General features: G+C 34.8%; 3 protein-coding genes across 4 annotated transcripts; all 3 read right to left on the bottom strand.

Moving 5' to 3' along the window:
• Positions 1 to 5083: 5083 nt before the first annotated feature.
• Positions 5084 to 11768, bottom strand: LOC108197249 (uncharacterized). Its single transcript, XM_017364822.2, has 8 exons — positions 11536 to 11768; positions 10190 to 10227; positions 9825 to 9902; positions 9614 to 9697; positions 9437 to 9471; positions 6570 to 6655; positions 5398 to 5463; positions 5084 to 5295 (listed from the first exon to the last, which is right to left on the bottom strand). Exons 1-8 carry the CDS (start codon positions 11600 to 11602, stop codon positions 5261 to 5263), a joined length of 489 nt encoding a protein of 162 aa, XP_017220311.1. The 5' UTR covers positions 11603 to 11768; the 3' UTR covers positions 5084 to 5260.
• A 1157-nt stretch (positions 11769 to 12925) lies between these two features.
• On the bottom strand, positions 12926 to 14481 carry LOC108199156 (cyanidin 3-O-galactoside 2''-O-xylosyltransferase FGGT1). The gene has a single exon (XM_017366890.2). The coding sequence runs from the start codon at positions 14479 to 14481 to the stop codon at positions 13108 to 13110; it is 1374 nt and encodes a 457-aa protein (XP_017222379.1). The 3' UTR covers positions 12926 to 13107.
• A 3091-nt stretch (positions 14482 to 17572) lies between these two features.
• On the bottom strand, positions 17573 to 22173 carry LOC108199806 (transcription factor VOZ1). Of its 2 annotated transcripts, none has more exons than XM_017367784.2 (5): positions 22019 to 22173; positions 21188 to 21432; positions 20666 to 20824; positions 18852 to 19389; positions 17573 to 18712 (listed from the first exon to the last, which is right to left on the bottom strand). In XM_017367784.2, exons 2-5 carry the CDS (start codon positions 21407 to 21409, stop codon positions 18150 to 18152), a joined length of 1482 nt encoding a protein of 493 aa, XP_017223273.1. In that variant the 5' UTR covers positions 21410 to 21432; positions 22019 to 22173; the 3' UTR covers positions 17573 to 18149. The 2 variants fall into 2 exon arrangements, with proteins under 2 accessions (XP_017223273.1, XP_017223272.1); XM_017367783.2 differs by having other exon boundaries at positions 18852 to 19392; positions 22019 to 22152.
• Positions 22174 to 25061: the final 2888 nt, after the last annotated feature.

The raw sequence follows: 25061 nt of genomic DNA, 5'->3' as shown, positions 1-25061 counted from the left end.
TACCCTACAAAAATGCCTTCATCAGCTTTTAAATCAAACTTGGTAAGCTGTTCTGGATGAGTCTTCAATACAAAGCATTTGCACCCAAATATATGAAAGTACTTCAGATTTGGCTTCTTTTTCTTCACCATCTCATATGGGGTCTTGCCATGCTTATTAATCAAGGTTGCATTTTGAGTGAAACAAGCTGTTTGAACAGCTTCTGCCCAGAAATAAGTAGGCAATTTAGCCTCATCAAGCATAGTTCTGGCAGCTTCTATAAGAGTCCTGTTTTTCCTTTCAACTACACCATTTTGCTGTGGTGTACCAGGTGCAGAGAATTGTTGCACTACACCTCTTTCTTTGCAGAACTCTTCCATTGTTGAATTTCTGAACTCAGTTCCATTATCACTTCTAATGATCTTCACTTTGTCTTCAGATCCATGATCCAGTTGCTTCACATGATCCATCAGATGCAAGACTGTTTCATCTTTAGAGTGAAGAAAATATACCCAAGTGTATCTGGTATACTCATCAACAATGACAAGAGCATATTTCTTCCTTGCAATGGATGGTACATTTACTGGTCCAAATAGATCAACATGTAGAAGATGATATGGTTTCTTTATTGAGAATTCAGTCTTACTCTTGAAAGATGTCTTTCTCTGCTTGGCTTTTTGACATGAATCACATAATCCATCAGATGTAAGTAGTGATTCAGGGAGTCCTCTCACAAGCTTTTTCTTTATAAGCTCATTTATGGAGTTGAAATTCAGGTGTGAGAGCTTCTTGTGCCACTTCCAACTTTCTTCTGCAGAGATCCTTGTAGACAAGCAAATTGCCTTTCCTTCAGAGTTTGTAGGCAAGTGGATTTCATAAATATTCCCATGTCTGTGAGCAATCACTACCACTTTGCCTGTTGACTTGCTTACTATCTCACTGTGTTCTTCATAGAAATCAACATGATATCCTCTGTCACAGATTTGACTGACAGAGAGTAAATTGTGTTTTAGCCCTTGAACAAGAGCTACATTTGATATGATGACATTTCCAAGATTGATATTGCCATATCCCAGAGTCCTTCCTATGTTGCCATCTCCATAAGAAACACTTGGGCCAGCCTTCTCCACAAACTCTGACAGCAGGGCCTTATTTCCAGTCATGTGTCCTGAACATCCACTGTCCAAGACTAGAATATTCTTCCTGTTGCCCTGAAGTCACAAAGACCACTAATTGTTAGTTTTAAGGACCCAGACTTGCTTGGATCCCTTGGCCTTATTAAGTTTGTTAGCTTTTGCAGCGGAATTATTATTATCAGAGTTTGAGCTAACAGACTTTGTAACAGAGTTTGTACTAGAAACAGAGTTTGTACTTGCAGAATTTTTATTAACCTTTAAAGAAGGTTTCAATTGATAATAATCATAATACAAACTATGATATTCTTTGCAAGTATAAATAGAATGCCATAAACTACCACAATGAAAACATGGATCTTGTGGTTTATATCTAATACTACTTTTTCTAACTCCAGACTTTGTAGGTAAGGAGTTAATGTCCTTGTTCTTCCTGCAAAAATTAGCAAGATGATTAGTATTCCCACAGTTATGGCATGTCTTCCTAGGTGCATTTGGAATAGGCATGTAGTTATTACTCTTGTCTATTCCAATCTTGCCATTTCTATTTTTCCTAGGCTCCCTGTTTTTGTCATCAGACTTTACCTCTTTAAGCTTGTGTTTAAGCTGTTTCTGAGTCATCAGTCCTATGTTAACCTGTTTGGGCTTATCAGATTTTAAATTGTTGTTAATCTCTGATTTTAGTCTACTCTGTTTAGACTTAGAGGATTCAGCAACAAATTTAACAGGTTTAACCTTAGGTTTTTGAGTTTTAACAAACTCTGTTTTTGATGACTCAGCTTCAGAGTTATCAGTGTAACCTAGTCCTTTCTTCCAGTTTCCACTACCTAAGATATCTTGAGTAGTTTTGCCTGAATTAGTCCATGTCTTTATGATCTCCCTTTCCTTAGCAAGTTCTGATTGAAGAGATGCATACCTCTTTAATAATTCATCTTTGATAATGACAGCATCATCTCTTTCTTTCTGAACTTCCAACATCTGAACTAATTCTTTTTCTAGAAAATCATTCCTTTTCTTTACACTCAGAGTTTCAGATTTTAATCTTTCATTTTCTAAAGTCTGATCTCTAAAGCTGATATGCAAAGTTTTAAGAAACAATCTTAACTCAGTTATATCTTCAGTATCAAAAGCAAGAGTAGAATGAGGTACCTTAGCAGGAGATTCAGAGTTGTTGTCAGTGTTTGCCATCAGAGCATAATTGACTTCTTCTTCTGAATCAGATGTATCTGTCCAGTTTCCTTTCTTGGTGATAAAGGCCTTTTCTTTTTCCTTCTTGGCTTTCTTGCATTCAGATGCAAAGTGTCCCTTTTCACCACAGTTGAAACAGGTATACTTGTCAGCTTTTCCAGCTTTCCCTTCTTTGCCCTCATTCTTCTTGAAGTTCTTCTTGTCATAAACTCTGTCAGAGTTTCTGTCTTTCCTTGAAAAACTTTTGCCTTTGTTGAACTTTTTGTAGGCCAACTTCTTGAAGCTTTTCACCATCAATGCTGCTAACTGCATCATCTCATCATCACTTTCTTCAGAGTCTGAGGGAGCATCAGAGTTTGAGTCATCAGAGTTTGATGACTCAATGTCAGACTTTGTGACATGAACTTTTCCTTTGCTCTTAGCAGCTTCCTCTTGAACTTTCAGAGCAACAGACTTTGATTTTCCTCCATGACGTTTACTCCTTTGCTCCATTTCAAGTTCATGAGTCTTCAGTCTTCCATAAACATCATCAAGAGACATTTCTCCAAGATCAAGATTGTCTCTTATTGTAGTGACTTTCAAATCCCATTTTTCAGGAAGAGCCAGAAGAAATTTGAGGTTTGAGTCTTCAAGATCATATTCCTTGTTTACCAGAGATAAGTCATTCAACAGTTTGACAAATCTGTCATACAGATCTGTCAAGGACTCACCAGATTTTGAGTCAAAGTGCTCATACTCCTGTGTAAGGATTGTTTTTCTGTTTTTCTTTATGGCCTGAGTTCCCTGACATCTGGTTTCTAGAGCATCCCAGATTTGTTTAGCAGTTTTGCACCCAATCACCCTATTAGACATTGCATTATCAAGGGCACTGTGCAGAAGGTGTTTCACCTTAGAGTCTTTACCAATTGACAAAATGTCCTCAGGGGTGTAATCTTTCTTTTCTTTTGGAACTATCTTCTGAGGTTCATCTGCAATTCCAACAGAGAGCTTGGTGGGCATATGTGGTCCATCAAAGATCCTGTCAAGGTATTCTGGATCAACAGAGTCTAAGAATATTATCATTCTTTCTTTCCAGACTGGATATTCAGATGCCTTAAGGATTGGAACTCTAAAGGATGAAGCTTGTGATTTTTCAGACATGATTGTGATTATTAAGATCTCACTGTAGTAATCTTAACAGAGCTGGCTCTGATACCACTTGTTAGGTCCTATAAACTCACTATATAGTATGATATAGTGATCACAATCTGTAACACAGTAAGACAATATGAGAGATTGAAAGCAGTAAACTCTTATATTCACAAAGCTTTAATGGTTACAAAAACTCTCTCAGTGATTTATATTGTATCACTAAGAGCTGCTAGGGTTCTTAACAATGTACTCGATAACTCAACTCCTATAGAGTAACCCTAATCTGTGTTTATATAGACACAGTTACAAAATCAATCTTTTATTTGATATCCTATAAATCAGCTAATAAATCTATCAATCAAAGATTGCTCCAGTTTTCTGTTTAGTTTCCATAGTCAGCAAATCACTCCTCAGCTTCTATCCTTCCTTGAAGTATATCCGCTTCTGAGCTCTTTCCACGTGTAAACTCTGACGAGTCTTGACTATGTAAACTCTGATCAGACTTTATCAAACTCTGTCAGACTTTACTAAACTCTGATCAGCTTCCAGATTAAACTCTGATGATTCCTGTTCTAAACAAACTTTAAGAACATTAGCAATCATCAATTATATCTAACATATATATATATATATATATATATAAACAAAATTTAGTAGATTTAAAATTGAAAAAAAGTATATTAGTATACACACACACACACACACACACACACACACACACATATTTGGATTTATTCTCGGGTTTCGGGTTTGGATCGGGTTTGGATCTGATTCGGATTTCGGGTCGGGTTTCGATACGGAATACCTAGTATCCAAATCCAAATCCAAACTCGTTCGGGTCTAAAAATAAAATCCAAATCCAAATCCAAAATATCGGGTTCGGTAAGATCCATTCGGGTCGAAACGGTCGGGTATCCATTCGGATCGGTTTTCTCTGCCATCCCTAGTCCTAGGTTATAATTTTGAGAAATATGCATAAAAATTCACTTCAGCAGCGTCCCTACCCGTTCCCTAAACGTTAGGATCCATTTTCCATTCCTCATAAATTGGTAATCCCGAACCCATTCCTCATTTGATTTTTAATGATTAAATATTCAACTATCACTTTTTACACACTCTTTCCCATATTTTTTGTTAAAAGAATTTGAATTTAATATTATAATAATAATAGGGAAGGGAAGACAAATAAGTATCATTGTTGGAGTTGTCAATCAATATGAAATCCCCATTGTTCAGAAATTAAATTATTTATTACATATTTAGGGAACCTACTCATGACACTGCTGAAAAATGCTCCTTAAGCTTGTCTCCAAATGGATTGAGTGGGATCGAGAGTGGGCCTCAAATGAGTGATGTCATTAGCCTAGTCTCTTAGTTCATATTTAAGATATGCATTTAGTAATTTGTATTTGATCATGCGTATTTAATGATTTGTATTTGATCATTGACGTATAGATATATATTACGCATCATCAATATATATTTAAACTTATTTATATGAAAATAAAATAATATATTATCATCCACCCGGGAACTAATCTAGTTTTACATTAAACTACAGCACCAATAAGTAGCTATGACCATGGAGCATCCCACAAGCAGGTACAGGCAGCTAACTTGTAGTAAGGAAAATTATAATAAAGGCAACGAGATCTATAAAATCTGTTTCCACAATATATTCGAACATAGTCCAACAAGGTAACAAGAAAATATCAGATTTCACATATGCAACTTGCAAGTATCTGCATAACAATTTTTATATGAGAACCACAACAAATAACAAGTTTTGTGTAGAAGAAAATGTTTTGCCCACAATCAGCCCCCTCGCATCATTTACGAGCCTCGGTCTTCTTCTGTTCTTTCGCTGAAATTATACCCATAAAACAATTCCAGTACTAAGTTTATGATCACTGAAAAAGGAAAATATATGCGAACACACATCAATTGCAACATATCTATCAATTACCAGCTTTCTCTTCGTCTCTCTTCTTAGCTGCTTCTGCCCTCTGTTGACGAATAAGGGCCAAACGATCTGCAGGAACCACCCGATTGATATGTGATTGTTAGGATAATACAATAGGAAAGATGTGAAAAGTAACGCATCTTCCAGACAATGAAAGATACATTAAAGTATAGCTCCATACATTGACAAAAGATGAAGGTATTTGGACAAGAGTAACTATGTAATCATTACTACAAACACCTTATAAGTAATATAAGAAGATAATCTGATGAATGCATTTTAACTGAGGACAAGAAAAATTGCTACCCAAGGAGTTTTTCGCTGTCATAAGAGGCAAGCAAATATAGAATAGGACTAGAAAAGAAATAACTTAACAATTCATGTATTTCAAATATTTCGAAAAATCCAAATCCCGCAGTACTAAATTATGAGTTGTGTGTATAGAGTATATAGTTAACTTTGTCCTACTTTAATTAGGCAACCGTAAAAGGCCTACTAAATTAATGCAAACAAAATATTACTTGCCAAATGCACGGTCCTGATGAATAGTCAACCTCAAACAAGTAAAAAAGCCGTTTGTAGTTTGTACACACACAGGAGAGTGAAAAGAGATCCATATAGACTGCTGGCAAAGACCTTATTCTCAGGATCTGTATGATCCCTTACACGGCAATATTAATTATTCTGTCTATTTATTGCTAAATTACAAGGCTATATGTATTTGTATACACATATGTGCATAAACACTATTTCCTAAATTTGCCACTCCCTCTGTCCCATTTAATTGTATACGTTTCTTTTCAACTGCTCAACACGCATTTCAATGCTCTTATAAAATATAGTTCCGTAACTTATTTTTGAGATTTTCTTTTTCTGAATAAAAATACAACATCCAAACTTTAATTCAGAAAAAGAAAATTTTAAAAATAAATTACACAACCACACTTTACAGGAGCATTAAAGTTCGTGCCGTGTCCCCGTCCCCCAATGTATACTACTCAGGGGGACGGAGGGAGTACATTTTAATGTATACTTCTATGCACTTTAAAAACTACGTACTGCTAGCAAGTCACATACTGATAAAATATTGACATATATAGTAAAGTTTGCATATCAAAAAAAGAAAAGGACATAATTTGTTTATGTAGCACACTAGTGAAAAAAAAAATTCTTACCCAAATCTTTCCTTGCTTGTTCAGTTTTCCCTTGCTCCTGCAACCTCATGTACCTTTCATGAGCTTTCTGCTTCTCTATCTCTTCTCTAAAAATAAACAAAAAAACACAATTGGCTATCACGGTGAAACCTGGAGACCAATATCAACAATAGCCTAGGACTTTTGTACATTTTAATTATTTTCGTTGCTAAGTAGAATTTTTTTGGTTATAATAACATATATTATACTTGAGAAGTTTACTGAGTTCCTAAAAATTGATAAAAGTGATACATGACATCCACTCAAGTGATTACTTTGATATTTAACCCTATAAATAAATAGATAAGGGCTTGATTACTTCGAGAAAAATCTTCCACTTGAGTTTATTAATTTTTTAGATTTTTTTGGATTTTCTTTTTCTTCAAAAATTACTGAAAAAGAGAAAATTTGAAAATGGTGGCTAAACTTTACCCACCTTAACATTTTAATGGACGGAATTTCATATTTGCAATATGTTGGTCAAACAACGTTTTAAATTTTCAAAAAAGTGGCTAAGGACCACTATTCTAAGAAAAAATAGCTCATAGCTCAGAAAGGTGTCCCTTAGCCACCGCCTTGAAAACAAAAATAAAGTCTAATCACCTTATTGTAAGTTTAGAACTCCAGCCACTAAAATGCTAAACGGAGTTAAGTTCAACCACCACTTTGAAATTTACTCACTAAAAAATGAGAAAACTTGTTCCAAATACATAATTTTGTAATAATCATATTTTGTTCCTTAAATTCAAGTATCTTAGTAAAGTATATTTATTAACATTTGTTCACCGGTTGCAGTGATTTTGAACGATAACTTTGAATGTATCATGTTTTAATAATTTTGAACCGTAAATTTTATTCACAAATTTAAAACTAACAAGAATATTAAAATTAAAAATTTACATGGAAGGTAATATTCTTCAAAATCTTCTTATCAAACGAATTATAAAATGCAATCATTATAAATTTTTAAACCAAGACATAGGTAAAATAACATGACTGTAAATTTACTAATGATTTTTTAGCATGTTAGAATAATATAAAAATTTAGCCAGACACGTCCTTCATGTCAATCATAAGTGACTGCCCCTTTTAAATTGTTTTTAATAACTATTATAAATTACAAACTATTCATATTTTAATATACTTTAAGTGTAAATTATCTTATGATTAGTGTGTTGTAGTTATAATTATTCCTTTTATATTCTTTTACTAATAGATAATTATTATTTAACTTAATGCATCATGTATTCTATCAAATAAGAAGCAAGCTGTATATAAAAAATAATGAGCTTGTGAAGGTTTGATGACGGGTGTTAAGAACAAGTCTCCCATGTTTTTCATTTTCCAAAATTTAGAAAACATTCAAACCATTCTCAATAATGTAATCAAAATTCAAAAAAACCTTGTTTCCAGTTTTCTAATTTTATTTTCAAAAATTATCTCATTTGAACATAACGTTTCCCAATTTTCTTACAAATTTTTCCAAAACTATTTAAGTAAACAAGACCTAAGTTATTCCATATCTAGAACACATTACAGCTCAAATCCCATCTGATGCAACAGGTCTAGAGAAGGGCTACAATAAGGATAAAGCGTAATGATCAACTATGGGAGGAAATAAAATTAGAACCCATGAACCTTGAATTAAGAAAGGGCGATGACCACAAGCTATCTCTGAATCCTCAACTCCATTATGAAACTTGGAGCACGTACTATTACAATTTATGGGATGTTTCGATCACAATCAAATTACTGTGATTGTTTAGAGGATTTTACTCGGTACAAAGAAAAGTGTCTGATTCTCACATGTTTGTTTTTAAGTATATGAACTAATTGTTCTAGTTGACCTGTTCAATCTCTACTTTTCATACTTAGTCATTTGATTTAGAAGATATATCTATCACCAAAAGTATGTGCAGACAAGATATTATTATTTTTTTGTCAAGAGATACAGTGTATGTAGACAAATTATATCGAATACAATTGCCATAGCTATGAGTTCCTTTAATTCAAGAAAGCCTATCATTTTGACATGAAAAAAACCAGAGATTTAGATAACTTTTCCATTCTATATCAAATGCGAAAATCCTAATACTTAAAACAGATATTTTTATGTGTAACATTTATAACGCTAGTTGATTGACTAAAAGAAAGTCTTTGATGCTTCTTTAGAACATTGCAAACTTATTCCATGAAAACATGATTTGCTAGTATTCAACTGTTCACCATAATTTCTACCTACATTGCAGTTTTATATAATTTGTCAATTTCTTTTGTGATCATTTACTCATTTACAACAATGAAAGGAATAACACATGACCACGTATCAATTCTCTCAACTTCACTTATTTATAATTTTCTCATTAGTAATAAAGATGATATTTACTACAGTCATAACTTTAAACAGACGATCCGGGTCAGCTTTAGTTTATTAATCCAGTGACTTTAATTGTATTCTAAATTTTGTAGATAAAGTCCACCTTAGTAACAAGTTAGCACTAAGCCGAGGATAACTTAAAAGATTAATATAACTCTGCAAGAAGAGAAGAGCCAGGAAAGCTGATGTGCATACATATGAACAAATGTGGGGGTACAGTTCACACATACGCAAGAAACAAGGAGCATTAATCTTGTTTATGAAGACTAGTTACCAACATGCATAGAGAGAGAGAGAGAGAGAATATCGGGAAAAACATAATCAATTATGCAATAGCTTAGCTTTAACGTTTTTTAGGCCTCATATACTTGAACAGTTAGTGGCATAGATATGGTATGATCAAACAGAATAACAAGAGAGAAGAAGATTATCAATCAGTTGTATTTAAGGAGTTATAAGAGCTTTTACGGACCTTTCACGCCTAGAAAGTTCAGTCGTTTTCTCGATCTGTATAAAAGCCAGGGTATTAGAGGTATAAAAGCCAAAATGTTAGACATCAAACTACAACTCCGCATATAATTACTTGGAAACAAAATATGAATAGATTAATTTTTGTGCGAGAGAAATAACGAGTTCAATGACTACTCACATCAATATCTCTGGCTTTTAAATTTTTGGGCTTCACCAGATTAGGATTCACAATATCGATGATACCTTCTGTGCCTTTCTTTTTCTGTTAAAAAATGACAACCAATCCAACTTAACCTCCATTCCAATTCAAAGAAAAGGGAAGCTGGTATACCTTATATATAGCACAATAATAGAATATTCTGGATTAAAAATGTGTTGGAAGTACTAACTTCCTCTCCCTCAGAATCGTCAGACTCCTCTTCAGATTCTTCTTCTAGCTTCTCGTCTTCTATGTCTTCAGCTTCTTCCTTGTGATGCCAAAAAAATGAAAGGAGATAATAATAATAATAATAATAATAATAATAATAATAATAATAATAATAATAATAATAATAATAATAATAATAATAATAATAATAATAATAATAATAATAATAATAATAAAATGATAAATGAAATTAATAATAATAAAAAAATAATAATAATGAAGTAGTCAAATGACTTTGATAGCTCTGAATAGCTCTGAATTTACAAGAAGATATAAAATATATCTTCAACATTTAGAGAAAGCAAGCATGTGCTTGATATATAATACCTGTCTAAATGTTTTTGGACGAGAAGAAGTGCCAGCAACTACAAAATCAAAATCAAGAGGTTAGTTGGTTTATAGGATCTCAATCACACTTGATAATCACCAATATTCTCATGTTATGTTTTTCTGCGAGGACGATTATCAGTGCTTTTTAAACGCGATATGCACACTGAAGTGCAAAGGCCTAAGGCCACCTGGAGCATAAGCAATGCGACACGCGCGGATTCATTGAAAAAAAAATGATATACACACATGGTATATAATGCAAAATATTTTAAATTTATCAGAAAAAATCATTAATAGGCAAAATTATATTGTCATAAATGATAAAGCAACCAAACTCATCATCAATAGATTCAAAGTCTAGAATAATACAAAGACAAAGTAACAAAAAATGCAACGTAAATTCACTATACTCCGTCTTCTTCACCAAGACTTACGCAATCATCAATTTAGCTACAGTATTATGATTTGGATCCTCAACAATGCATCATAAATCAGTATACTTAGGCTTAGCACTTACCAATCAGTATGCTGTAGTAAATATTGTCATTGTGTAATCGGTATCAGCCACTATAATCAGTTAATAAGTATTACATGCCAGTATATGTATAATCAGTTAATAAATAATACTCCCTCTGTCCCATTTAATTCTATACGTTTCTTTTTAACTGCTCGACACGCATTTCAATGCTCTTATAAAATATAGTTCCGTAACTTATTTTTGAGATTTTCTTTTTCTCTATAAAAATATAACATCCAAACTTTAATTTAGAAAAAAAAAAATTTAAAATAAATTGCACAACTACACTTTGCAGGAGCATTAAAGTCCGTGCCGCGTCCCCGTCCCCCAATGTATACAACTCAGGGGGACGGAGGGAGTACAAGTATAAACAGTGAATGTATTACTATAAAGTTTGGATCACTTTATAGTTCATTGTAAGTAGTATTTAATGCCACCCTCTAATTAGGCTATGTGCCTGACTTTCTAACCTTGTAAGTAACTTATAAGGTGAAATAATTCAAGAAGCAAGTTTGTGGTCCATATGTGTAAAAAAGTCATGTGATCATAATCCCGTCAAACAAACACGCCCAAAAGCATAATCTTTGCATAACACAAATTTCGATTATTTCCTATCGAATCACCCACACAACAAAAATCTGATAAAAAATTATCAGTTCAAAAACACACACACACAGCTTTTAAAGCAGGCAATACTCAGTAATCACAGCATATAACAAAAACAGAACATATATTCCAGAAAAGCAATAAACTTTATGAATAAAAACAATTGTATATCATCATAACTCAATTCCATAGAGATATAGAGTGAATTGAAAAGACATACTCATCTCCTCGGGAGTCGAAAATTGGCGACGACCCGTTGGTTTACCCTTGAATTTGCCCCGACCCATGTTATCAGAATCACTTGAATTGCTTAGTTCTACCAACTAGTATATATAAATGTATTTATGTATGTAGTATTGATTCGATGCAAAACCCTAGCAGTGTTTTTGAACGGGTGTTGTTTAAAGTGACGAGATGGGGAATATTCCAGTGTGGGTTGGGTGCGGTGGCTTTGAATTTTATAATCTCATGGAATCCACTTTCGAGAAGGGGGTTGTTGCGGGTCCCACTGCATGACACGTGTAATGGTGTGATTGGCTTTTTTTCTGTACTAGTATTATTCAAAATAAATTTATAATAAAAAAAATTTTAAAACTCATAATTTTAGTGAGAAACTAGAAAGTAAAAACTCATAATTTTAGTTAGAATTTAGTAAAAATTTGATTCATGTTTAAAAAATAAATGGATGATTGTTTAGTTGAATTTGCCTTGTTACTTTAGATGTACTAAAGAAGTCTCCAAATAATTGAGAGTTATCTTTTTCTATATATAAAGTTGTTTACTTTTTAAAAATTAAACAAATATATATACTTTTGAGTCTAAATAATTTATTTTCATAAATAAGGAACATTAAATATCCGTTAATATTTAATTCTTCAGATATATTAAGTAAATATGAATTTTAATAAATATTGCCAAACATGCGTAATTCAAAAATCATGTTGACATACACTACATCCATCCTAATACAGGTGAGTGAGTTGAACTATAAATGTGATGGGTCGTGTTCCCTGACAACGCGTGTTAGATAAGACTAATCTAACACACTGTACGGGAGCCGTTAGATTTATATTTCAAAGGCTCAGATCCAATTTGGGATTTTAATGTATCCGCGGAAAATAACCGCGGATACATTAAAAACCCAAGATTGGATCTGAGCCCTTGAAATATAAATCTAACGGCCCCCGTACAGTGTGTTAGATAACCCTTATCTAACACGGCGGTTGTTAAGGAACAGGACCCAAATCTGATATACTCTTCATCCATCTTAACACAGGTGAGCCCCATAACTTGGGACAGCAAAATGATAAACTCTTAACCACTAGGATATCTAATTGTGATTTGTATGTAATCTGCATGCGATATGAAATCTGTTTGGAGATATACTCCAGATGATTTTAATAAGATTGAGACTTGGAGTATATGATTATGCAACAGAAATCCAGCTAGGCGAGCTTTAAGAAAAACCCGAAAGCGCATAGAAGCTGAAGTGAAGAAACAGGTAACCAAGATAGTTTAGTAAAGTTTCTACTAGTAAAGTTCAGTCAAGTTCCTTGGCAGTTGGCATAGTCAAAAATGCTAAGAAAAGGATACTCAAATAGTCGCTTAATTTCTTCATCTAGTCTCAGGAAGAAGTTTATAAACAATTCAGGAACCAATATACCAATACAGCATAATAAATCTTACCACCTTAATTTAGTTAAAACAGAACCATCAATCTAAAGTCTAAATGTGCTTATAAATTGGTTTAATTCAGCATACCCAATTTATTAGAAGCAAATATAACAGAACATCACTGCAGAAGTCCTTGCAATTTCTGGACAAAATCATCAATGTAGCGACTCTCGAACCCCTTCTGCAGCAGAAGCTCTCTAAACTTGTTATGGTTTCCTCTTACTTCCTTTCCGACCTCACTGTCAGGATCTGTCACTGATTGTATAGCCTCGCAAACTGCATCTTTTGTAAATGTACCATCTTCGGCTTTCTCCACCTCCACGCCTACTTTCAAGTCTCTGCCCATCACCCTTGCATTGATAAATTGATCACCCACATTCGGTAGCAGTACCAACTGGCATTCACTGATCAAACTCTCCGACAAAGACCCATATCCACAATGAGTAACAAAGCATCCCACAGATGGATGTGCCAGTATTAGTTGCTGCTGAACCCATCCTCCAGTCACTACACCTCTTCCTTGATTCCTTTCGGTAAAATCTTCAGGCAATGCTGCTTCCACATTTTCTGCCCCAAATGGTGGTCGAAGGGCAGCTAAAAAGGGAAGACCAGTGAGCTCAAACCCCAATACTAACTCTTGAAACTGATCTTTTTTCAGGACACACTCGCTTCCAAATGCGCAGAAAATGACTGACTTGGGCTTGCACTGCCCCAGCCAATTTGCCCATTTTTCATCTAGTTTAGAAGTTGGTGGTTCTGGCAAAACTGGCCCTGCAAGTAGAATAGCTTTCTTGTAATGATCCTGAACATAATCACAGTACCGGCCTTCTAGTTCTCGACAAGTTTTAAAAGCAATGGCATCACATTCAGTGTATGAGGTTGAAATGCGTTCAGAGAATGAAATGTTTTTGCCAAATTCTCTTACATGTTGATCAAAGAACTGGCGAGCTTCATGTGCATAGAGCTTGATCATCGATGCCAGGGGAAATCCCGGAGGAGGTTCCAGCAAATCAGTTTCTTTCAACTGTAAATTCTTGAAAGAGCCAGTTTCCCTCAGATTGTATGCGCGAACTGCAGAGCATACGGTGCTAAAATAAATAGTCTTAATACCTAAGGCGCGAGCCAGTGATGGCAACCAGTAGGTAAAATCAAAGAAAACAAACTGCGGTTTGAGTTCTCTCAGAGAAGCTTCAATAAAGGGCTGTGTCAAGTCCATGGCAGTCACAAGATGAGGCTGCATTGGATAGGTAATATCAGCAGTTGTTTCGGCACCTGCAGGAAGGCCTTCAACATGAGGGACAGAGATCGGTATGAAAGTAATGAGATCGGGGTGTCGATTAAACTGCTCTAACTTGCAGAGTGTTCTGGCTGGTATGTAGAAGAAGATTCTGTGGCCTCTTTCTGCAAGTTTATTGGAAAGATGAAGGAAACTTGTAAGGTGGCCCATGCCGAACCACGGATACATTGCTGCTACAAAAGTTTTGTCACCCATGCTGTTTCAAGAGGATGTAAAATAACCACTATTAACAACTTAATCAGATATGAAATTAACCTTGCATCTGAAAGAAATAACCTGATAAACACATAATGAGGAAGAAACCCTTAACAAACAATTAGCGTACCCATATGTTGTGTTTGGTCGGGTGAACCGTTCATTCCATTCTTTATCCTCTATACAATATAAATTCTCAAATCTTATCATAACAATTTTGCACGCACTCAATTTTTTTTCCAAAACTTTCCTCTGACCTCTACGACTTTCATTTATTTTTAATCATTTTATTCCTTTTCATTCCATTTTTCCCGACCAAACACAACATCATTATATAGCTCATAAAAGTTGTGAATCTTGAACAAAAGTGATCTAGCTTAACCCGAACAAGAATTTAGGGAGACTTGGGTCTCAAAATATAATTACACTTAATTTTAAGAGGCCAGCCGTAACTTTAAAGTATATAATCGATCTTTAACTAAAAGCAAGAGTTCGAAACCTTTTTTATTAATTTTTGAAACTTTAATTTCAACTAGATATGGAGTACAATTTATACCGAGAAAACAGCGTTATTTAAGAGTAACAAAGCAAATACTGATCAGATGATATTGAAAAAGAAAAATTAAAAACATACTCACATAGTCTATTTGGTGATACAGAAGTTCCGGCAGCGAGAATGATTCCCCTTGATCTGTCCCAAAAACCCCTAGATTTGAAGTTCAGACTTCAGAGCGAGTATAGACGAGGAGCTAATATAGAGGCTCTGCATTTTTTACAAGGTGGCCACGTGGAACTATGCATGTGTCTTTTGTTGCTACGTAGCATAGGTGAAGACTTGAAGTGCATGAAACGTACTATACAGACAGTTGTAGAGTTACATATAGGCGTTTCAAATTGAGTATAACTCCAAGAAAATGATAAAAAAGAAGAGTAAATGACAAAAGGGTGGCCGGAGTTTTTCAAATTTTGTAAAAAATTGGCTCAACTTCAAAAATCAAAATAGCAAAATATTGGCCGAAGTTTACTTTCGTCTTTTAATAAAGGGGATAAATATCAAGTAGGTCACTCGTTTCGTCCAAATGTATCAATTGAGTTACTGATTCCCAAATTGACTCAAATGAGACCTTCATTAGAAAAATTTGTATCAAAAATATCACTCTGTCGTTAGTCGAAAATTTGAAAGTATTATATATTGAGTTTCACACATTTTTTATTAATGGTATTACATCCAGATGAAAGATTCCAAGTTCTACTATTTTCGCTAATATTTTCAGATTTTTAATATTTTATCAACTATTTATTTTAATTTTTTGATTGTTTTATTTGATTCAAATTTTTTATTTGATTTTTAATTAGTCTCCAATTAATTCAATTATTTTCTGACCAATATTTTTTCTTTGTCTTTACTGATTAAATCTGATTCGCGCTTTTTACGACATTACTGCTCGATGGAGACCAATAACATGAAAGTTGAGGTAGACTTCTAATCTAAAACATTTTTCTTAAAAGTAAGACATGTAAAACGAAACACCGGAGATTATTTCAAATCAAGATGAAAATGATAAATATTATTGTATAATCTTCATTTTGGTTTATGAATTCATTTTATTTGTTAATCATTTATATTGTGATCTTTTTATTAATTAAGATAAGTATATTTTTATTTATATACTTTTCTTCGGTAAATTATTTGTATATAAATTCAAATAATATTTACGTGATACATCACCGTCTCCACCTTTACATGGCTCGATGCGCACTTGAAATTGAGTAATGCCAAGAAAGAAATCAAAATAGGAAGGAAAAAAATAACGTACGCAAAAATGCATGCACAAAAATCTTTACCAATTAAAAGTCCTTCACTCAAATGAAAAAAATAAATAAATAATAGTTATTTGTATGCAATGAAGACCCTATTAATAATCTTGATATCTTGCATTACCCTCTCCTTTATAAATACTCAAACCTTCCGTTGGACACTGGGTGGAGGTGGCCGTATGCTCCTGCTCCGGCTAATGACAAGGAGACCGAAACAGAAGCAATTAGATGAGCTCCTCATGAAAAACCTCCTTTCACTATAGGCAACATTAAAAAAGCCATTCCATGACATTTTTTCTTTGAAAAATCTCGTCACCTATTTCCGCTACCTTATTCAAGATCTCCTCATGGCCTATCCCCTCTACTATGTTGCCACTACTTGTACTGATCAGTACCTTCCACATCCTCCCAACTACTTGGGTTCGGCAGCTTATATTGCTGTCCCAGGCTATGTATTGATGGGGGCTTGGGTTGTAGGACATGAATATGATCATGACGCCTTCAGAGATTATGGCTGGATCAATGACCTTGTTGGCCTTGATGTCCATTCTTCTCTGATGGTTCCTTATTTCTCTTGCAATATTGGCTGTCACCATGACAGCACTCAGTCACTAATGATGAGGTCTACTTCCCAAGATTCAGGTCTCACATCAGGAACCGCTACAAAGTCCTCAACAATCCACTTGCTCGTGTCCTTGTGTGGGTTACCACACTCCATCGCTCATCCATAAGATTGTACTAGAACGGAGTAATATACTCCAGAAGTTTTGTTACATGAGATCATAGTGCAAAGTGCAGCATGTTATGAGACAGCAGTGTACTAATCTTCAAGTACCCCTCAGTTTCATTTTTATTTTCTAAATGACATAAAATTTCTGTAAATTAATAACATATCACAATTTTGAATATAAGTGACGATCTACTAGAATAGAAAAGGGAGACATGGATTTGAATGAAAACCCACAAGTTTGAAAGCTAATCAAAAAATTTTAAGTATGAAAAAAAGGGCAAAAAATAGTTTATTCTTATATTTATAAAAAATCACTTCTCCGCTTTCTTCTCTTCACAGACACCCATTATTTACCCAAATGGAGTTCAACACATCTAAAGCATAAAAAGCTCCTCCTGGTGTTCAACCCAATTTGAAGTATGTGACTGGGTTCAATTCATTTAATTGCTCAGCTGGGTGATGCTAATATAGGAAAACTGTCAAGTACGAAGTTCTACAGACTCTCAAGGAGAACAATAGATGACACAAAAGGAAACCCAAAGATGTTAAAGAAACATAATATTAACCGACAGATCAATGGATAATGCACAATAATCTTACAAAATCCCCATCGGTAGAACAGCAGACACTGAGAAACAGTAAAACACTGACTGACACCGCAAACATTCTTCTCATGATACTTGAGACTCAAGAATGCATGTCATAAACCATTACATAGACCAGAAGGTTAGACATAAGGACTCTGCTTCCAAGATGGTTATGATGGAAGTCATGGAGCCAAAATACTACAATATATAGGACTAATTAGAGCATCCAACACACAGTTCAGTCAATACCTGAATACTTTAGGCGTTAACCACAGCAGCAAAGGTCAAATGTCATTGTAGACCATCTTCCAGTAATTAAGACGCGCTCCAACTTTAAAAACAGTTTGATGGAGCAACCGCATATCAGTTGACAATGAACTATTGACAATGTAAGACTCTTTTAGGTACTATTGACGAGATTGAAAAGACCAAATGACATGAACCAGAACATCCTATAATCGGCCATGTTAGGATACATGCAACAGGGCTTAATAAATATATGGTAAATGATTCCAAGTGCATCAGGTTTCAGCCTACGTAAGATAGTCCCCATAGCCAGTCAGATTTTCAACAAGATAATCACAAGGTGCAACAGTTCCATAATCAAACTCATCAATTGTCGGTGTTGTTTGATTGGGAGCAGAGTTGGCATTTGGGGCAGCATCTTTCAAATTGGATTTCGCCCTTCCCTTCACAGAGCGCTTATCTCGAGGAGCAGCAGTAAGCCTTCCCATCTGCTTTTGCAGATCAGCAAGCGAGTCATTGCCAACCTTTCCTTCCTTTCCTTTGGGACTCTTCTTTCCATCAACAAGCTTAAGTTCCAACCTATATAGTGCACAAGCGTCACACTTACTGATCTCATATTCAAATAGGTGCCACTCGAGATTTTCCATTGGTTGAGGATCCATATAGTAGGATCTCTTAAGCCCTCCAAACTCATTCATTACCTGCTTCCTTGACTCATGCCAACCCCGTCCTTTATAATCTGGAAGGGACCTCTGCTTCCGATTTCCACTCTCAAAAGCTCTACGAGGCTTATCAAAAAAGAGCCATTCCCTAATGATTTCACCCTCAAGAACTGTGAGATCGAAGAGCTCTGCAATCACGTAAAAGACTCAAAGAGTTACTAAAAGGCCATAAACAACAAAATCAAAATACTTATTACATATAATTAACCCATCCTTCATGGTAACAAGTTAGTGGAAAATATAAGATGCACAACTGTTAGAACATACCAGGAACATTCCAGGGGGATCTTGCAGTCGCAGCCCCCTCACATACTGGAACACCAACATCTTTTCCCTCTGCTTTTGCTTTAAGAGCTGAGAATAACACACTATCCTTCAAACCAATTCCCCCAGGACGCAGGACAGGAGTCATACCGGGACTACCTTCAATTGGTGCAAGAGCACCGTGAAAGGTACTGCAGTAGTCTTGATAGTCTTCATTCCACCCTTGAGCTGGCCTTGGACAGTCCCATAGTGCACATTTTGGTCCAAGAAAAGCAGAAGGTGGAGGGCAGATACTTGGAAGAAAAGCAGATATCTGAGGTAAAACATCTTCATTACAAAAAGCAGTATTATTAAACCCAGTGATGAAAGTCTGTCCAATCTCTTGATGCATATCAAATGCATAATAGTCCAACTGAGTTGGAACAGCCATGTTATTAACTCCCATACTGTTAGTTCCCACATTGTTAGCTCCTGAAGGAGATCCTTTAAAATGATCAATCAACTCAAACCCTTGCTGATGTGGCACATTTGAAACATCAAACTGCTAAAAAATTTGGGCATTTATCAGTTAGCCAGCAACCATCCCTCATGTGATAGTTAAATATTACATAGAAATATAGCTAAAGAGCAGGAAAACAATAGCAGGTAGAAGTGTTAACACAGTAACCTATATACGTGTACAATTACAAGTGTGTGAAAAGATGCCTCTTTTCAAGATTGAGAGATACTTGTAATGCTAGAATAAAGTTTAAGTTAAAACTTATGCAACTCAAAACCAAACACCCAACAGTGTAATGGACATCCAAAAATATCCTCGATCAAAATAACTTAGCACAAGGTCTTAATTATAACTTACACGGAATAGGAATCATCCTACACCGGCATTCTAATCAAACAATCACAAAATAAGTGATAAATTGGCTTCTAAATTCTTTGTAAATCCTATTTTCTCAGAGCATTGTTTCCTTCTATTTTCACTTGAATCTTCATTGAAAGACCTTATACCTCATACTCTACATATATACAATTTCAACAGCTTTCTATTGGTTTTACTAATCAGGGCACTAGCAGACCAGTGTAGCAATTAATATATACTGTGATAGTTGATATTGGTAAAAATAATAAGGATAAACAGGTTTGTTGCAGGAGGTTTCTAATGGTACTAGTTTAGGCTAAATTAGGTTGGTTGAACAATGTCTGAGTTGTTCTACTAGTTTGAGCTCCTGTATGCGAGACATGTTAGAAAAACTTGAAACTCCTAATACAGATATTATTTCTTGGTTGCGAGCTAAAACTCCAACTGATACAATCATGTAGGAACATAATGATACTCTGTTCTTAGATAAATGTTAACATACAGATATAAGATACGCCCAGGTAATAATTAGCCGTTTACATAAATAGTTTACAAATAAATAGAAACACATGGGGCAAAGTAACACATTGAATCACCAAGATATCTGAGTTCACTCTATAATTTGTGAGAAACTCAAAATATAGGTTCTAACTTCAGCAGCTATTAGGTTACACTAACCCCAAGATGATTGTTTATTGTTATTATCCAATATAGACAACTTTTTCCCCGGGATTCTTGTACCTTATCATCTAGAAAAAAGTATATATTCAGGTATTGAGTGGAATACTATGTGCAGCCTTGCAGTTGTGCATGTGTGTGGATGTGTGGCAATTAGAACTGCCACCCTTTTTAATCCTAAATATTGTTGAAACTACAATTACAGCATACGACGCATAAAGGAAGATTAAGAAACAGAAAAAGAACAATCACATCGAACAAATACCAAATCACTCCTTACAACCTGTTGGTGAACAATATTGCTGCCAAACTGCTGCCCAGTAGGCCCATCTGGATCATGCTTTGTTGCCCCTAATCCACTTGTGGCATCATCTTCTTCCTCACGAAGCTGCAGCACCAGTCTTTCAATTTCAGAGGAGACCAACCCCAAACTGTCACTACCCTGTAAGACAATCATCAACACCTTTGTATCCAATATTTGCACATTTATTACATCGGGAATATTATCAATTAACATTAAATGGAAATTACAATCCCACACTTTGTCCTAATTTTAAACATCGTCACATCACAATATACAGTTACAGAAAAAAAACCTATTCAACCATTGATACATCCCATTCAAAGTTCAGATGTGAACACAAGAAAGTACACATTGCATTATTTCAATATACACTTTTTCATAACACCTTTTGTTTTGGTAAGTTTTTCAAAGTCATAACTGAACACCATTTCCTCCACCACCCACATTCAAAAACAAGACAATTTCAATAACAGCTATGAACCAAAGGCGCATCATCAAAACCTGAAATGAGGAAGCAGGAGAGGGCTGATTAAGTTCAGATTTCCACTCTTTAAGCATCTGATGAACTTGATTCTCCAACAACATTACATCATTAGACCGACTCTCTTTCCTCGCAGATTGAAGATCAGAAAACATCCCCTGAAGATCATCCACACGATTCTTCGCTCTGTCCTTAAACACTTGGTGCCCAGCTACACCATTCTTCTTTGTAGCCTTTGGCATTATCCTTAACCTTAATTAATTACCTGCAAAATCAAAACACAACCCCAAACCCGTGTTAATTACCCACAAAATCAAACTCCAACCCCATCACTAAATACGCATATGAAACTACCAAAGACCCTAAATTTAACCAAAAACACAACAACCCTGCATAAACCAAGCAAAAATCACATAAATTCCTAATCAAAAACCCTGATTTAACAACAAAGCACAACTATCTGCACAAATCCAACAACAATCCTGATCAAATAACCCTATTTAACACTCACATAACATTCCCCCACGAACCAAGCAAAAATCACATCAATTCGCAACCAAACCCCCCCCCCCCAACTTTTTGAACAGCCCCATAAAAATCAAATAAAAATAACCCTAATTGGACTTGCACAAAATCACAACATAAATTTCAAACCAAACCCAAATATAACAAAAGGGCAACCCTAAAACAACTTAGAAAACCTAAAACAGCAGCGCATAATCCAAAAAGCAAACAGATTAGATCAAATTAGAACTACCCATATCAGCATATTTATAAATATACAAGTCTATATAGTCATACATATATATGCACAAGTAGAAAAGTAAGAGGGAGAGATAAGAGTTGTTTACGGTGCTGTGGTGTCTCTCTCTTTCGCTCCACCGCAAGAACCAACTCGGTGGAATAATCACTACTACTGCTTTTTATTGTAGAGGTCTCCAAGTTCCCCCCGACACCGACTTGTACAAATACTTCTTTTTTATTTTTTGCTTTATTTGTTTTTTCAAGCTTATAATCGGCGTGAAACACAAATTTTAGCATTAAGCCCTCCTTTCCTATGAACATTAGAAATTTATCACTTTACAATGTCATCAAATAGTGAGAATTCCGTTTTTTTTAAAAATGCTAATAAAAAAGTTAAGTTTTATGAAGTTCACGGTTAAATTTGAAATATCAGACATAATATTTTTAGTTTAATCATAAATAACAGATATGATAATCTAAATTTATATACAATTTATCATTTATAAATAATACTGAACGTAATGATCAATTAATCATTAATATCTTTCAACATGAAACAATCATTAAAATCATTGTTCTGTTTATGAGTTATATTGCAGAAAATAATGTCCTCCGATTTATAAAAATAATTGTTATATCTTTTAATTATTAGGATTATTTTCTGCAGGGTGTCGGATGCATATACATATTATTGATGAAAAAAAATTAAAATGAAAACGACTATATTATATTTTATCCAATTTTAGACTCCGATATTCCAATATTTTGTATACTCTATAAAACTTGGACACACACATATATATGATCAAATAAATGTACAGAACATATTGATCCTGAACCATCTGGAGGGAGTGTTGCAAAACAATGTGAACTCTCAAAGTCATTCCAAATCTGATGGTTGAAGTGGTGGATTATCAAATAGACCCAGCAACAGCTCAGGAGAAGCAAAATATGGAAATTGGATGTGCTAGTCATCAAACTCAACACAACAATAAATGTAGAGAATCGTCAAGGTCTAATATGTCGAGACTATGGAGTAGAGCACATCACTTTGAACAGAATATTGTTGATCCTGCCAAGACTCAAAAACAATTTGTAGTAAATGGGTTTTTATAGGCTGAATGAAGATGACATTGTGACGAGGAACAAGGCACGAATGGTGGCAGAGGGTTACTCCCAAGAAGAGAGAATAGATTTATGATGAGACCTATACTCTAGTTGCAAGGCTTGAAGCAACCAGGATGTTCTTAGTATTCGCTACACAGTCCAACTTCAAAGTATTTCCAATAAATTTGAAAGAGCTTTCCTGAATGGATATCTTGAAGAAGATGTTTATGTTGAACAACCCATGGATTTGAAGACAAGAAATTTGAAAATTTTGTATACTTCCTATTCAAATCTCTCTATGGCCTCAAAGAAGCCCCTTGAACATGGTATGAGACTCTCTACAAGCTTTTGCTAGAAAATAATTTTACAAGAGGTGTCGTCGATAAGACTCTTTTCCATAGAAAGCATATAATTGATATAATCTTGTTACAAGTTGTAAGGCATATGTAACATAACTTGTAATAGCCATAACTCAACACTATAATCAAGACAAGAAACAATAAATTAGTATGATACATGAATCTACACATTGAAGATCAGGTGCATACATAATCAAAAGATCAATCAAACTGAAGAACTCACATGTCACTGGAAGAAGTTGATTAATATATTCAGGTCTCAGTGAAGATAAAGTCCAAAATGTTTCAGAGATCAAAATTTGTCAACAGATTCAGTATGAAGTGCTAGTGGATTTCAGTATCATTACACTAACTATTCGTAATTAGTATCTAAAGCATGTCTAACCCATAATCGAATGATCAAGGATATTTATCGAAGATAGTACGAAGTTCAGATTCTGTGTTTGTCATTTGCGAACCACACTAGTACGCTAAACATCAACATGTATGAAGTTATTCATCATATTTATCAAACGAATAATTGATCACAATGGGTACAAGTCAATTCAAGCTTACAGTATACTTCATAAATCAACAGCTGCAATTTAAACAACAAATCAGAAAGTTGTGTCAAGAATGAATTACATATATTTATATATGCATTAATCTAGTGGAGCCAAGTGAAAACATTTAGAATAATTCTAAGACTAATCACCTGGTGCCATAATTGCATATATACATGTATATATAGCTCCAGGTGAAGAAAGTGACAAAAATAATCTAAGTGTTGGAGCACCTAGCGTCACTACTCTAAACTATATTATCAATATAGGCGCCAGGTGAAGGAACTCAAGAAATATTCAAGTAAAAAGGGACCTAGCGCTCACCCTCTTACTATATCTAATATGTGCAAGCGTAAGGTGGTATGAATGCTGAAATACTTGTTTTCCCTTCAAAATGAAACCCTTCTAATTTTGACTCTTTTTACATCCTCCACTACAATGAGTTCAAAATACTGCTCTGCTTTCACAACCCATCCTTTGGGGTCATTACCATCATAAAGAGGGAATTTAATCTTGGGGTTATGGTGGAAGTTTGGAGGGTGAGCTTGTTTATGATTTTGAGGGCTTGTTGGTACATGATAATGAGAAAACCTTATAGTTGGGTTATGGTGATGATAAGTGTATGGGTTGTAAAAAAAGGATCAGTATATGGTGGTTCAAGTTTATACCGAGTTCGTCGTAGGTTTGTAACTAAACAAGGGTTCAGTGATGTTCTGGATAATGGATATATCTGAGTTGTTTGAACCCGTGGATATGTTTGAGTGGTGAACAAATGGAGGTGTATAAGTAAAATGAGACATGGAGTGAGCTTCTACAACAAATAGTGGTGGAGGTGGTGTGTTTGGAATGGTATGCAAAATAGTTTGTGGTTGAGTGAGAAGTGGAGCGAAGAGGTCGAGCGATTTAGCTCAGATATGTTTGTAGAACCCATGCCTGTGGAGTCACCTCCTATTTCCACCTCATTGGAGGCCTCTCCAGATTTATTGAGTAGCAGGCTCGAAATGAGTTGTTTGAGTTCGGCAAAGTTGTTGTCCATTTTGTTCATCTTTACTCCAAAACCCTCCATTCTCTTATCCATCATAGAATACATGTTCATAAATTTTTGAGTGACCTCTTTAAGAGTTTTTGTTAACCCTTCACTT

This window comes from Daucus carota, chromosome 8, assembly GCF_001625215.2.
Source record: "Daucus carota subsp. sativus chromosome 8, DH1 v3.0, whole genome shotgun sequence".
NCBI lineage: Eukaryota > Viridiplantae > Streptophyta > Magnoliopsida > Apiales > Apiaceae > Daucus > Daucus carota.
The sequence above is the reverse complement of the archived record's forward strand: the minus strand, read 5'-3'. Positions and strand labels throughout refer to the sequence as shown.